The 15,823-nt window shown below is 38.1% G+C and overlaps 1 protein-coding gene across 5 annotated transcripts in view; it reads left to right on the top strand.

Annotated features, from left to right (window-relative positions):
* The window catches only part of LOC109045715 (rabphilin 3A like (without C2 domains)), a 281,082-nt gene that overhangs the window by 48,542 nt on the left and 216,717 nt on the right, over window positions 1-15,823 (top strand). For all 5 annotated transcript variants that reach the window (XM_042724898.1, XM_042724901.1, XM_042724899.1 and 2 more), the window contains one exon: window positions 9,900-10,062. In XM_042724898.1, the coding sequence (XP_042580832.1) occupies window positions 9,900-10,062 (163 nt within the window). The remainder of the gene's footprint in view (window positions 1-9,899; window positions 10,063-15,823) is intronic.

Raw genomic sequence — 15,823 nt, 5'->3', positions numbered from 1 at the left:
GGTGCGGTGGATAAAACTAAAGTATTAGATGCTGTGGAATCTACATTTGTTATTGTATTTCTGATGTTATCTATTTTATCAGTGAAGAAATTCATAAAGTCATTACTATTTAACTGTGAGGGAATATTTAGATCGGGTGGCGTCTGGTTATTTGTTAATCTAGCCACTGTGCTAAATAAAAACCTCTGATTGTTTTGGTTGTTTTTCTATGAGTTTGTGGATATGCTCGATCCTGGCAGCTTTTTAGAGCCTTTCTAAAGCTAGACATACTGTTTTTTTTTTCCACGCAATTCTAAAAACTTCCAAGTTAGTTTTTCTCCATTTGCGCTCAGGACTACGAGTTTCTTTCTTGAGAGCGTGGGTATTACTGTTGTACCATGGCACAGTACGTTTTTCTCTAACCTTTTTCAATTTGATGGGGGCAACAGCTTCTAATGTATTAGAGAAGATAGTGCCCATGTTGCCAGTCATTTTGTCTAGTTCATGTGTATTTATGGGTACACAGAGCAGTTGAGATAAATCAGGCAGGTTATTTGCGAATCTGTCTTTGGTGGCTGGGACAATAGTTCTGCCCGGACGATAGCGCGAAGCTATATAGTTGTTATCATCAATACGCAAAATGCACGATACAAGGAAATGGTCAGTAACATCATCACTTTGAGGTACGATATCTATGTCAGTAAGATCGATTCCATGCGATATAATTAAATCTAGCGTATGATTAAAATGATGAGTGGGCCCGGTGACATTTTGCTTTACTCCAAAACCGTTTAATACGTTAGTAAACGCAATTCCTTATGCATCATTTGTATTATCAATATGAATGTTAAAATCTCCGAAAATTAGCACTTTATCAGCGGTAACCAACAGGTCTGAGAGGAAATCTCCAAATTCTTTTAGGAATTCTGTATATGGCCCTGGTGGTCTATACACAGTAGCCAGAGAAAGAGATACAATAGATTTCTTTTGCATATCTGACAGTGTAACATTAAGCATAAGTATTTCAAATGATTTAAACCTGTATCCTGTTTTCTGGGTAACATTGAGAATATCACTATATATTGTTGTAACACCTCCCCCACGACCAGTCTGACGGGGCTCATGTTTATAAAAGTAGTTTGATGGAGTAGACTCATTTAGACCAATATAATCATTTGGTTTTAGCCAGGTTTCAGTCAAGCAGAGTACATCAAAACTATTATCTGTGATCATTTCATTTACAATAACTGCTTTGGGTGTGAGTGATCTAATGCTTATGAGCCCAAACTTAAAAAATTGTTTTTGTTCATTTATTTTATGTTTTTCTGGTTTAATCACGATAAGATTTTTTCTAGATCCTACATTAAATTTATATTTTGACCTCACTATTCGGGGAACAGACACAGTCTTAATAGATTGGACAGCGCAAGTACTTCTAACATTTAAGCGGGTAGAACAAAAGCCATCATAGCAGTTATTTGAGAATTGGCTTACTAGTCAAATGGAGCGTAGAGTCCTGGAGATGTTGTCCGACAGCAGTTCTGCTCCGACTCTGCTGGGGTGCAGGCCATCAGCGCGAAAAAGCCTAGGTCGCTCCCAGAAAAGATTCCTATTATTAACAAAGAGCATTTTTTCTGTTCTTTACACCATGACAATAACCATTAATTTAGTGCAAAAAGTCTACTGAACCTTTCGTGTCCTCGTCGATACGTGGGCAGTGGTTCTGACACGATGATCATCGCCGCGGGCATCGTGCTGCGAACCGTCTCGATCAGGCTCCTGAAGTCCATCTTCAGCGTCTCCGTCTGCCGCTGCGTGGTGTCGTTAACCCCGGCGTGAAGCAAGACCGCTCTGGGGCTCTCGTCGGCCTTCAGGATCGCGGGTATCTGCGCAGAAACATCGAGAACACGAGCACCAGGGAGACAGTGAGTGTGCACTTTACCTTCGGCTAACGTAGCACGGACGTGTCGGACGATGGAGTCTCCGACGATCACAGCGTCGCGTTCCGTCTCGCGGAGGGGGAGAAGTCGTCGCCCGGGGCCTGGCTCGCGTCCTCCGCTGCGGATGCACCCAGGGTCCGTGGTGTCCCGGCGCCGGAGTGAAGGACATCTGGGAAGATCACGTCCTGGGTGCACCAGGCCTGTGCAGAGAAACACACGGGGTGGAGGTGGTGGGACTGTTAGCAGCGCGCTGTAAACTTACCCTGGACTTGTGAGTGTCAGCCAGGGAGGTTTCCAGCGCGGCTCTCCGCTCTCTCAGCTGGGCCTGCCTCTGCTCCAGGACCCGAATCTGCTTCTCCACGGCCTTCAGCTTGAGCTGCACCGAATGCATCTCGAACGTGTCGTCACCTGCACTCAAAGGTAGACAAACATCCGCCATTAAAGCAAGTTACAGTGAGTAAAGCGATTGTAATGTGTGTGAATATAGTATTAGCGATGCACGCGGGTTTACCGACAACCACGCTGGTGATGCTAATGGGCTATAAGCTACTAACGGACTCGGGAAATCAAAATAAAACTAGCGATAACAAGGCGCTCTGATTGTTTTTATTGTAGAATACGATAGAGGATATATTCACACGTTATAGAAACGAAAATGATGGTGTATAAAATAGATTTCAACAATAAAAAATAGACGATAGAGAAATAAGGTGAAGGAGCTCAAACTAGAGGCATACGACAGCAACAAACAGGAAGTGACGTCAATGCAGTCAATGCAAGTTAATGTTAATTACTGTGCCTTTAGCCCCAACAGCAGGGGTGCTTTTTACCCCAAATACCATACTTTTACTTATTATTTTGTTATTTAAAAACTGTTGCTTTAATTATCTTAAAGAAAACTGAAAATTGTTAAGAAGACTCTTAAAATATATGCATTAATTTTAGTGATTCTCATTTGCTACTTAAATCTACAACATTTTAAATAACAAAATAAATAACAAAATATTAGATCAAGTAAGCACAGAATCAACTTTGCGCTGCTGCCGGTGATCGTGTCAAGGATCAGCCAAATATACAAGTGCATCTTGAAAAGCAGATGTTCCATGCCACGTTTTTGTGCCATCTAGTGGTTTAGAGGAAAATAATATCAAAGGCCCCCTTTAACCCGGGGCGCCTTTAGCCACGCTGTACCCTCTCTCTCTCTCTCTCTCTCTCTCTCTCTCTCTCTCTCTCTCTCTCCCTCTCTCTATATATATATATGAATGTTTTGAAGCTTGAAAGTTGTGGTGGAATGGACTTTCAGTGAATGGAGGGACAGAAATCTCTCAGGGTTTATTTGTTTTATCTTAGGTGAATAAAGGATTTATGGTTTTGGAATGATGTGATGAATGAATGATGACAGAATTAAAAAAATTGGGTGAAGAAACCCTTTAACAGTATCAGTATCCATTCACTTTCATTATATGAAATGGAACGACCAAAAAACGTATCTTCAAAAATGTTTCCTTTGTGTTCCACAAAAGAAAAAGTCTTACAGGTTTGGAATGACATGATGAAATGATGTCATTTCAAAGTTTGGGTCAAATACACCTTGCCCAGCTTTGATTGACATTTACAACAACCAAATCTCTGCACCACAAGTCTTTGTCCACATTACACTTTCCTAGGTGGCCTAATGAGGTTCTGGCTGAGTTGTCCCGGGGCACAGGGCTCAAACGGTGCTTTTGGTCATCAGTGGTTGCGTGCCCACCAGCCACAAAAACTAATTTCACGAAACGCTGCCTCCCTATTCAAATTAGCAATGCTATCACAAGACTAATTAAAATGCCAAGAGGAAATTGTTCAGAGCGATTTGCCTTTCGCTCATCATATCCTAAATTTGTCAGATGTGGAAAAATAAATAAATAAATTGCTAGATAGTGCAATGTGTGTAAGGATTGTGATGCTTGCAATAATTGCTAAAGACAAAAGTACATTTATCAGGTGCATCGTGAGATGTTCAGTCATTTAACACCCCTGAGCTCTGATGCAGTGGTACAGAAATGAAAAGAGCAGAGTTACAGTGTGGGTTTTTATTACTGGCCACACCCCTAAACTTCAGTCTAGCCAATGGGATCTGGTCCAGCTCTGAACCATAATTTATGACAAGGGCAATTTGCTTCCCTCTTATAGTCATAGACATTAAGGAATGTTGTCATGTGACCAAAACAATGTCATATATTTTCCCATAAAAGCCCATGCGTTTCCTATCACAATGTAATTTGTCTTGTATCATCTGAGGTCAGCAACAACCATTTATATTGCAAGTGTATTTTGCTAAGGGTTTGCCCTTTACTACTGTAAGTTTAATATTTCATAGGCCAGTCATACATATAACAACTTGAATATGCATTATCTATAATGAGCATACTATTAATTTTTAAACTAAAAATAATTTTGTTATTGATATTTTTGGGGGGCATAATGTTAGGGTTATAGAACTTTCCTCATATCATGCAAAAAAAAAGGCTTAATTTGCAAAGTCTTTAATTTATTTAGGAAAAAGACATTGCAACTAGATTATTAAAAATGTTTTCATCACTTTTATTTATTTTAACCCTTAGATATGCCATATATTGGCTACTCATTAGAAAAGATCTAAAAATGAACAAGACTTCTTCTGTCCTAACTATTACCAATTATGTGGTTAGCTGCAGTTTTTTTTTCTTCCTTTGCTGTCTGTAAACCTATAACTTGGGAGCCATTCATTTAGATACTGTGTTTGTTTTTAATTAAGCGAAGGAGTGGATATTCAAGTTGCAATGAAAAATGTGGCAAATGATGTTTAAGTCTCTCTGGGTGTGTTTGTATGAATTTGCGTTTGGTATGATGGAATGCTCTGGGTGTGTTTGTTGAAGAACAGAGATTTTTATTCCCTATGGTACATGCCTGGAGATAATGAGTCTCTAAATATTTATGTACTGTACACAGATACACGGTTACCTCCATATTTTATATTACCTACTCCTCACTGACCTTGAAATAACATACACATTTCCCCCCCCCCCCCCAAATTAGGGAATAAGAAGTGCAGATCACACAATGATGTGTCTTAATGTGATGGTTTGTGACAGAGATGCATTAGATATAGGTGGTGCTTTATTTGATTAATTGAATGCTTATTTCATCATCATTCAAGACCTGAGCTGTAATTTAATCTGATGAATGTCGTTTATGGGCATCTAGTGACACCAAACTAAAAAAAAATTTTTTTTAAAACTCCATCTGCCATGTGCGTGCTTAAACAGATCCTGTCCCAAGCTAATAAATAAATAAAAATAAATGAATATAAAAAAGTGCAATGTTTTATAGAGTCACAGTGTATAGACAGTTGTTTTGTGGAAATAAATAAAAATTGATCATTTATTATATGCGTATAAATAAATATCAAAAAGTAAAATGTTTATTAGTAACACATTTAAATGCAAATTAATACATTTTAATATATGTTGGAACTAGTGTTGTCAAAAGACCCGGTACTTCGGTAGCAAGTCGGTACTAAAAAACGAAAATGTTACTGTACCAGTTTTTTTTTTTAAGTACCTGAACCGGTCAACCTGGTTCTTGGTGCCCTATCCAAAAGTTGCGCAGATGCGCTCTCTTCATAAAAGCACTGAGATGAGGTGACCTCAAAAGGAGGAAACACACCAAACTAACAAAACACTTTAAAGACAGACACCCAGATCAAGTTAAAGAGTTCAAGCAGGTAAGTTTCACAGTGTTTCCCATACATTGGGAAATATCAAAACTGACAGCAAAACAAACAGATTTTCCAAAAGGCGTTGAATAAACATGAGCACTGCATGTGTCAAAGTTTATACCTGGTGCGGGTGTTTTTATATCACTGTATTTCTGAAGAAAACCGACTGTCTTCAGAAAATTATGGATGTCATTTTCATTTAATCTTGCCTGTAATGTCTTATTTGAAATCAATATTTGATTACAGCCGTTACCGGGGAAACCTCTCTCTTGCACTCTACAAGCACCTCCTGCTGGCAGAGAATAAATTTGCATATGTCGCTGTGGGAAACACCGCTTCTGTTATGAATACTATGAAATATTTTTATTTGAATGTCGAATTGAAATGAACACTGTTATTAGAGTAGTTAATCGTTAGCATAAGCGCGAGCTAACGCTAATATTATGAGCATTAGAATTAAGTTTCTTTATTAACTATTTATGCTCCTATAACTTTTATTAGGGTAAAAAAACTGGATGAAATGATATTTAATATTTTTACACACCAGAGGCTTTTTAATGAATTGTGAATCTAAAATATACTTGTTAGAGAATGTACAAATTAACATTTGTTTGTGTCATATCAGTCAGAAAAGCAGTTCTGGGCTTTTTTTATTTTATTTTTTAGCTAACTTTTAAAATTAAATATGTACACAGTTTGGATTAAATAAAAGTATAGTCAAATTTTTTAATTAGCATGGTTTTGTGTTTTGCTTTGGTACTGAGAACCGTGGATTTTCACTGGTATTGGTATCGAATACTGAAATTTTGGTACCGTGTCAACACTAGTTGGAACATAATTGTGCCTACACATACAGTAGTTAAAGTTGTTTTTCTATAGATTAGGTAAGTTACTGTAAAAAGGGACAACATGGTAACTAACAATAACTGAATGATGAATATTTCCCCCCACACATATATGTGACAGACACAAATGGCACCCGTTTTGTAGAGTGAGTTAATTGTCCTTGCATGTTAGGATAGGGAAGGAAAAAGTATTTTAACCAAAAATTACATAGTTGACTCCTCTGCTAGATTACTTTTTTTTTTTTTAAATAATAATTTGGAATTTGAAACCTTTCCTGTTGAAGTCTGTTGAATGTCTAGTCAATTTCATGTTATCATTTTTCACAGGAAGCCTATTGGTACATTTACATTTTTCCCCATTGTCATTTATTGCATATGCTAATGCATAATGTACATTTATAATGTCTTTCATTTCACTGTCAATGAAGGTTTTGAGCTTGTAAGAATGGAAAGGCTATAGTTTTCTATATAGAGTTTTCTTTGGTCAGTACAATTTATATCTACATCTCTTTATGTATGTTATTGCCAAGCATATCAATGTATTTTTTTTCCACTTAGAATCAGACCACACATTGATAGCAACATGTAGGCTACTATAAAAACGAAGGGGCTATACTCTCACGAGGCAAAAACAAACTTTCCAGTCTGGTTTTCTTGGCATTCACTCATTCCACTTTCAAAGTGGATCATTTTTCTAAATTACACGTTATCTCCCAGTGATAAAACTCTGTTCTGGGAAAATGACTATTCACACCCTTTATTCTTTATTGTGCCAAGTTATTTTTTTCGCTGTGAATGAACTGATTGCACTAGTAGTTTAAAATGTACTTTTCCCCCTTGCTGGGTAGCAGAAATTGGTGCCCTGGAGAAAACATAATGGTTGCTTCTTGCATGCTTTTAACTTTGGCACTAAACACAAAAGCTTCGGCTTCAGCTACTGTATGTGCAAAGGTTTTGATGTGTGCATCAAGAAATATGCAAAAAGAAAATAAGATACTCAATCCTACCACGATCAAGGCTCAGAAACGTAGGAAAGACATTGTTAAAATAACCCATGTGACATCAGTGGTTCAACCGTAAAATTATGAAGCTACGAGAATATTTAGTGCGCAAAAAAAACAAATAATGACTTTATTCAAAAATTTGTCTCCTCCACATCACCCATTTGACGAGAATCATGTACATAATTTAGGCTTTGGTCTGAACGTAAACAACGCATCCATTTACATACATTGCATACGTTGTTTGCGTATGTGATACTCTCCCAAATGGCACTATAGGGTGACGCGGAGGAGACAAATTGTTGAATAAAGTTGTTATTTTTGTTTTCTTTGCACACAAAAAGTATTCTCATAGCTTCGTAAAATTACGGTTGAACCACTGATGTTACATGGACTATTTTAATGATGTCCTTGCTACTTTCTAAACCTTGATCGTGTAAGGATCCTTGCTGTATATGGGAGGGTCTGAGAGCTCTTGGAATTCATCAAAAAAAAATTGTAATTTGTGATCTGAAGGAGAACAAGGGTCTTACAAGTTTGGGACAACATGAGGGTGAGTAATTAATGACAGAATTAAAATTTTTGGGTTAACTATGCCTTTAAGCCTCGTTCAGAACGGCAACAAACTACATGAAATCTGATTTTCGCAAATCCGTTTCAAGCTACATTCAAATGTTGTTTGGAATCCTATTCAAAGCAGATTTCTGGAAATCATTTTGAGTCAGACCAGTCAGATCAGTTTTAGCGTAGCTTTTTCACATTCTCACGCCACGTAAAACATAAACACGTCAGAGGTTTTTGTGGAGAACATGCTGTATGTCTTTGCAGAAACAAGCTTGTGTTCAGGTGACATGCAAGTCAAATGGAAAAAGACAATATACTGCTAGTATACACACCTCTTTGAGTTCAGAGACGGCAGAACGGAATAACTACGGGTAAAAAAACAGAATACCCGGGTAACTCATTGATCGTCGATGGAGCCTTGTAATGTTACTTAATTTCAACACCTCATTTCATTCAGGAATGAACCGTTTTAAAGATGGCATAACACACACAGTTTCACCCAATCTCATGTAAATCTTGAGTACCTATAGAGTAGTACTGCATCCTTCATATCTCCAAAAAGTCTTTAGTTTTGTATTTATAAAAGAAAGATACAGCTTTACGATTCTCTCCGGAAAAAAGCCGAGCTTCTGGAGGAATGCCGTGGGCGGAGCTAAAGAGTGAAGAACACTTGGGCGCCAAATGCCAACAAAACAGACATTTGTTGCCGTTTCACTTACCGTCTGCAGTTCTGAATCATGACCGGGATCTTTTATAGCTGGGACCTCTCCATCTTTCAGTATCAAACGATGTGCAATTCCAACGTCGACTGGGCTGCGCTGGGTTCTTTAGGAAGCTGAACAAAGTTATCTTTCCCTTTCAACCAAAAACACACTTATTTTGGATTGGAGACATTCTTCCCGAGCAAGTCTTGTACAGTGCTGCTGCCGGATGAAGCACACTGATGGGCGGCCGGATGAAGCACATTGATATTTTGGTGGAAGTCGTGGCCTAACGGTCAGAGTGTTGGACTTGCAACCCAAGGGTTGTGAGTTCGAGTCTCGGTCCGGTAGGAATTGTAGGTGGGGGGAGTGAATGTACAGCCCTCTCTCCACCCTCAATACCATGACTGAGGTGCCCTTGAGCAAGGCACCGAACCCCCACCTGCTTCCCCGGGTGCCGCAGCATAAATGGCTGCCCACTGCTCCGGGTGTGTGTTCACAGTGTGTGTGTGTTCACTGCTGTGTGTGTGCACTTTGGATGGGTTAAACGCAGAGCACGAATTCCGAGTATGGGTCACCATACTTGGCTGTATGTCACATCACTTTTATTTTCACTTTTCACTTTCACTTTTTTTCTATTTTTCATATAACACTGAAAAAATATATTTCATTTTTATTTCAGCTTTATTTGTTACCAAAAACTCATTTTGTTCTATTGTTTTTTAAGTGTTTGTTGATAAGAACACCGATATCAAGTAATATTAGAAAGTTACTTTATTATATTATATTATATTATATTATATTATATTATATTATATTATATTATATTATATTATATTATATTATATTATATTATGTTATGTTATATTATATTATATTATATTATATTATATTATAAAGGGGTGTTTTATATTATATTATGTGTTACAATAGAATATAGCTGGAATTGCTGAGATTTTTAACAGTATTTTAACAAAAAAAAAAAAAACCATCCAGGGCTTAAGATCATGCTAAATAGCTGGACAGACAGATGTGATGTTTTGGCACAATGCCGTATCTTTAAGCACCTGCTTTAAATCACTCTATACTGAGCTGTGCTTAATTTGTTTTAATTTCCCTGCTCTTCAAAGGTGTGGAAACGTTCTGGAGCCTGGTTCTACAAAGCCTTGCCGAAGCATATTCGTCCCATTAAGGATTCAATTCTAGATAACAGGAAGCAAGTAATAGAAAGAAGAGAACAGCTCCCAGTGGCCAGGAGTGCACCAATCAGCTACACATGGGCTCAAAGCAAAGGTTAGATTCTAATGCTTCTTTTCTATTCTATTCTATTCTATTCTATTCTATTCTATTCTATTCTATTCTAATCTTTCCTTTATAAGTAATGCCGTTTTAAAAACTGAATAGCTGAAATTCTCATGCTTGGACCATAAAAGACTGGTGGTGTTAAAGGGGAAAACAGGATCAAATCCAGTCTGTGTCTTATCCCATTCCCCTTCTCTCCCATTTCTTTTCTGTCTGGTTTTTCCTTAAAGTTTAAGGCAAATACTTTTTTTTTTTTACTACAATGCCCTTACATTACAGTCAATACAAGTTAAGCTCATTTGGCAGCATGTATCTGACAACATTGATTGCCACAAAAATGAATTTCGATTGTGTTAATAAAGAAAAGTACAAATATGAGTTACAGTCAATAGAAGTAAATGTGGCCAGTAATATAAATGTTAAAATACTTTTTCAGTAGTATACAGTGGCCACAAGATGCTGACAATGTATGTTTACATAATGTTAGTATGAGGGGAAACCCTTTATTTACCCTTTATTTAGGTTTCCTACTTAGTAAAATGTCCCAGACATGAGTACTATATTAAAAGTTTTAAACTTATTCAGCACACAGTTAAAAGCAATAGAATAAAAGTGTACCTGTAGAATGGAAGCACAATTATTCTAATAAAAAATAGTTTTGCTCAAATATTTTGCATTCAGAACGAAAGAACTTTCATTTTTTCCCCCATTTATGACAACATCATAAACTGCAGTACAAAGAATGTGTTGCAGGTTTTTTTTTTTTTTTAAAGCCAGTTTTTTTTTTTTTTTTTTTTTTTTTTTAAGTTAACGCCAGAGTGTGCTCGGTAAACTGCTGTTTAACAAAACAGCAACAAACATAGGCTGTATATTTAAAAAATTGCTATTTCCCAGCTCTACCAAAAACCTACCGAACCTCGACTTTAGTACTGTCTTTTTTGTGTACTCCTAGTAATTATGCCTCAATTGCTGTCAGTTAGCTTAAATTGTATAGAACCTGGAATATTTGGACGCACAAAAATGTATAAACACCATTGCATCAGATGAGAAAGATAGCAAAATCATGCTTTTTTAATCACAAAAAAAAAATACTTTGCTAGCACATACCCACACTTTTTGGGACTTTAAGATAACATTTTTTACCGCTATACTGTGTCTGTAATTAGGCCATTGTAGCATTCATCTAAATATACTGTTGAGGTTATAGATCTAAAGGTCAGTTAGCTTATTAAAACACCCCTTACTTTAGATGGGACATCCCATTCTCTGCCAGTGACACTATAAATGAGCTCAGCCATCTTAAGGTGACCCCATTTAACCCTTCTCCAAATAAACATTCACTCTTACATTCATTTCAGGCAGAAACGCTTCTAACTTCCAGGCACAGTTATGCTTAACCTTGCAGAAATGCATTTAAGGGAGGATAAAAAGTGAAATATATGTAAAAATAAACTTGCCATGGCATGAATTAAATGGACCCATCTGCAGTGTGTGATAAGCTTACTTATCAGAAGAATTAGGCAGTAGAAGAGTCCTACAGCATGTGAAGCAATGTCCCTTAAGCGCTGTTGCGTCTTGCAGTAAGGACGCTCAGAGGACCAATATATTATCATTTTATTACGTATAATAAAACTTGTGTCCCATAAGAGTTTATAGTCACACAGTTTCTCATGCATTTGATTATCTCCGACATGCAAATAAGATGTTCAAGAACGTTCATCAATTCCACATATGGTGGTGCTTTATAGCTTTAGAAAGATGTATCGTTGGAGTGGTTCACTTTGGCAGGCGCACATCTGTTCATATGTTCCTGGACTGCAATTCATATGTGGTTGACATGAGTTTTCTTTTCCTTTTTTGTCAAACCAGCCTTAGAGCACCAAATGTGGCTTAGTGCCATCCACGAGTTGTTTAGAGCTAGAAGTGTATGAGATGCATTAGTGTCGTAGGGGTGGACACCTTTTCTGACTGTATTCATTTAAAGGATGACTGAATAAATAAGATCTGAAAGGCTTTTGGTGGGACTAACGTAGAGTAAGTCCTCCATACCACCTGCTGCTATTATGCATGAGCATATCAGAGGTTGTTACCGAATGAAGCGTGATAAAAGCACACGTTGATTTAGGAACTGACCATTTGATAAAATACACTTTTCAGAGATTTTTGTAGCATTTTATGTTCAACAATGCCTCGTTCTTACAACCCTCTACGGACACCTTGGCAATTGAATTGCCATTGGCTAATACATTTTCTTAGTTTACTCACCAGACTGATACACACACACACACAGTAGTCAAAATTTGAAGTGGATCAAAAAAAAAAAGTTAATCAGAGTTGTCCTAAGACAAGAACAGGTATTGTTTTGGTTTTAGGACAACTTTGAAAGATTTTGAGCCACTTGAAATGTTGACTAATATATATGAATGAAGAGTTTGGTTCCAAAATGCAATAAGTCCATTTTGATTAATTTAAGTAAAAATGTGTTTTCTTTTCCAAGAAAGTGGCAAGATGAAAACCACTATTTTCTGTTTCAAACATTCACATAGCATCTTTAGGTTATAAAAATAATAATAAAAAAAAAAAAAAAAAAAAAAATCAAATCCAGGTTTTGATTTTCAAAGATTTATTAAAAATTGTCTTATCCATACCCCCCCCACCAAATACAATAAATCTAAAGCGAGTGAATGTCAGGAAAGCAGCAGGTCCTGATGGGATTTCTAGCTGTGTTCTTTAAAATTATATTTTATATTTATATATAATTAATTAATTAATTAATTAAATAAATATATATAAAAATCATCCCTGTGCCTAAGAACAATAAACCCTCTTGTCTGTATGACTATCGTCCAGTTGCCCTCACATCAATAGTCATGAAGGTCTTTGAAGGACTGGTTAAAAACTACATTTGCTCCATCCCAGATACTTTAGACCCTTTTCAGTTTGCCTATCGGCCAAATAGATCCACTGAAGATGCCATCTCTCACATCCTGCACTCTTCTCTCATGCACATTGACAGCAATAACGGGAACTATGCAAGTCTGCTATTTATCGACTATAGCTCAGCTTTCAATACTATAGTCCCCATCAAGCTTGCTTCCAGAGAGTGTAATGTGAACCAGGGGCGTCCCAGGATGATATCGACCATGGGTCCCTCCAGTACCAAGAAGTGCATCTCCTCTTCATGAAAGAGGCCAATCTTGAGTTAATGGGGGTGCCTGAAACTTAACCCGCCCACGTCCTAACGGCTTTCCTTGGATAGTTTCGACTCAGAGCTCCTGGGCATGCCGACAGAGCGGCAACTGGAGACGGCTTGAGGCATTGTGAGATGAAGTTACCCAAGGAGCCCCGAGTCCAGCAGGGCTGAAACAGAAACAGTGCATTCTGGGGTGACTAGTTGGACTGGCATGGTGGCAAGCTTGGAAATTACAGGGTTCTGTTGGATAGTACTCACCGAAGGACGTGGGGGTTTTACTGGGCAGGCACGGGTGACATGATCTGGCGAGGCAAAGTAAAGGCAGAGTCCTGCTGTGAGCCGGCATTTGCGTTCTTCAGTTGATAGACGTGTAGATTCCACTTGCATGGATTCCGGTACTGGAGGGCTGTTAGCGGGAGAACCAGACTGGTGGGCGGCTTCGGCGATTGGGCAGGTAACTAGGTGCTGTGAAATACGATTGGCCTTCAGCATAAAGTTCTCCAATCCGATGGAATCTTTGTAGATCGCCATTTGTGCACGGATCCGTGGATTAAGACCTTGACAATAGGTGCTTATAAGTGCTGCTTCGTTCCAACCGCTAGCCGCCGCCAGTGTTCGAAACAGGATGGTGTATTAACTGGTCGTTGCTTCTCCTTGACACAACCGCAGTAGTTGATCCGCCGTGGAGATTTCTTCCGCTGATGAGCTGAAGACTTCCTTAAAGTGGGCGGTAAAAGTTTCAAAAGAGTTATTTATGGCACTATTCGCATCCCATATGGCCTTTGCAGGGCGCGCCCAGATATTAGAGAAATTAAGAAGGATATCTTGGAACGATCGGTGGAGAATTTCTGCGGTTGCGCCTCAATGTACAGCGATACCTGGAGAATGAAACCGCCACATCCAGCTTATTCCCCCGCATATGACGCAGGCAGGGACTGGCGGAGGCAGATCGGGGAGTGGATGAAGCGGTGAGTGCTGACTGGAGGAGGTTGCCCAGTTCCTGCAACAGATCGACAGGTGCGGGTGACTGGGGATCCATATGGTTGAATTTTGTAGGTCCGGTCTTCTGTCATGAACCACTATAGAGCCGGAGGGTTTAGTGCAAGTAAACAGTTTATTTACAAGTGTTTCAGTGACAAGGTGTTGTTAAGAGGTTAAGAGCTCTGGAGATAATCAGATGGAGAGTCAGCTTATGTAGTTCACAGGAGATCGTCATGAGGATATCTGGGGATATGGCAAAGACAGGATAGTAGAAAGAGGTCAGGCACCAGTTCAATGGGTAGTGAACAGTAGACCGGAGTACTGAGTTTGAGGTGTCTTTATTCTGGTGAGTGATTACTGGGTGCAGGTGCAGGTGATCAGTACTCCGGTGATTGGGATCGTGCTTGATGAGAGTCAGGTGCGGGTGATGATTGGGGTGGCTGTGACGGTGAGTTCCTGACATTGGTAAATATAAGGAAGTATAGTCTAATATTTCTCAAAATGCTCTGTAGACTTAATTTCTTTAGCAAATAATGAGATGTAGACACTGATGACTTTTTAAAAGTTGTGTAGTGTATTCCAGCATTCTGAAGTCATATGATAGGGGCTCATCAATAACTTGTCAGTGGCGGGGAAATAGTTAATAGAAAAAAACAGCCAGCACAGTCTTGAGAATTTCGTTTTTTGTGTGTTCCAAGGAATTCATACAGCTTTGGAGCTTTCTGGGGGTCAGTAAATAATAGCAGAACCTTTTGAACAAACTATTCCTTTACCAAAGTTTTTAATAAAGCTTTTCAACCTGGAACGTCTCCAACAAATATGATTTGATAATGGCTGTGTAAATGTTTTACAGTCACCTGTCTTGCATACACACTCAGTCACGAACAGCAGATTGTGACTTTTAGGATCTGATTTGTCATGTGGGGGTGAATTTGACTGTGTAGCTACACTGGATCTTCAGTGGCACTAAGCGAGATGAACAAACTCAGAGTTGCAGAGTAAGTTTGAGTTGACAAAATCCGATAAAGCCAACCCGGTTTAGATCAGGATCAGCGGGCTCACAAAGCTCGATATAAATATTCTCTGACAACTCAGAGTTTGTGATTCAGCTCTGGAGCGTGTGCATCTGAAAGCATGACACTTGCAGTAAACAGCCAATCACACGAAACACGGAAAGTGTCAGAAAAGCGTCTGTTTGATTCACTTCTCACGAGAGTCAGCGCAATTCACTTTTCTGTTGAAGATTAAGAGATGTCGTTATTAAAAATGTAATAAATATAAATGCATATATAACAAAAGTTTGCATATAACAAAAGTTTGGCAGCAGATATGACTATGGAAAGGAATCAACTAAATTATTTTATATATAGTTTCACACAGAGTTTAAAAGGAAAACATAAGTTTAGTCATTTCAAAAGTTGGATAAATTAAAGCTTATATATACAAAGTTTAAAATTAATTACTACTTCATATAATTATATTAATTTATTATATGAATTATAAACAATTACAGTTAATATAATATAAATATAATAAATAAGTAGCTGCAAAAGTCAGGCAATTTTTTTTCTAAAATTC

This window comes from Cyprinus carpio, chromosome B5, assembly GCF_018340385.1.
Source record: "Cyprinus carpio isolate SPL01 chromosome B5, ASM1834038v1, whole genome shotgun sequence".
Taxonomy (NCBI): domain Eukaryota; kingdom Metazoa; phylum Chordata; class Actinopteri; order Cypriniformes; family Cyprinidae; genus Cyprinus; species Cyprinus carpio.
This window is presented reverse-complemented; position numbering and strand designations above follow the sequence as displayed.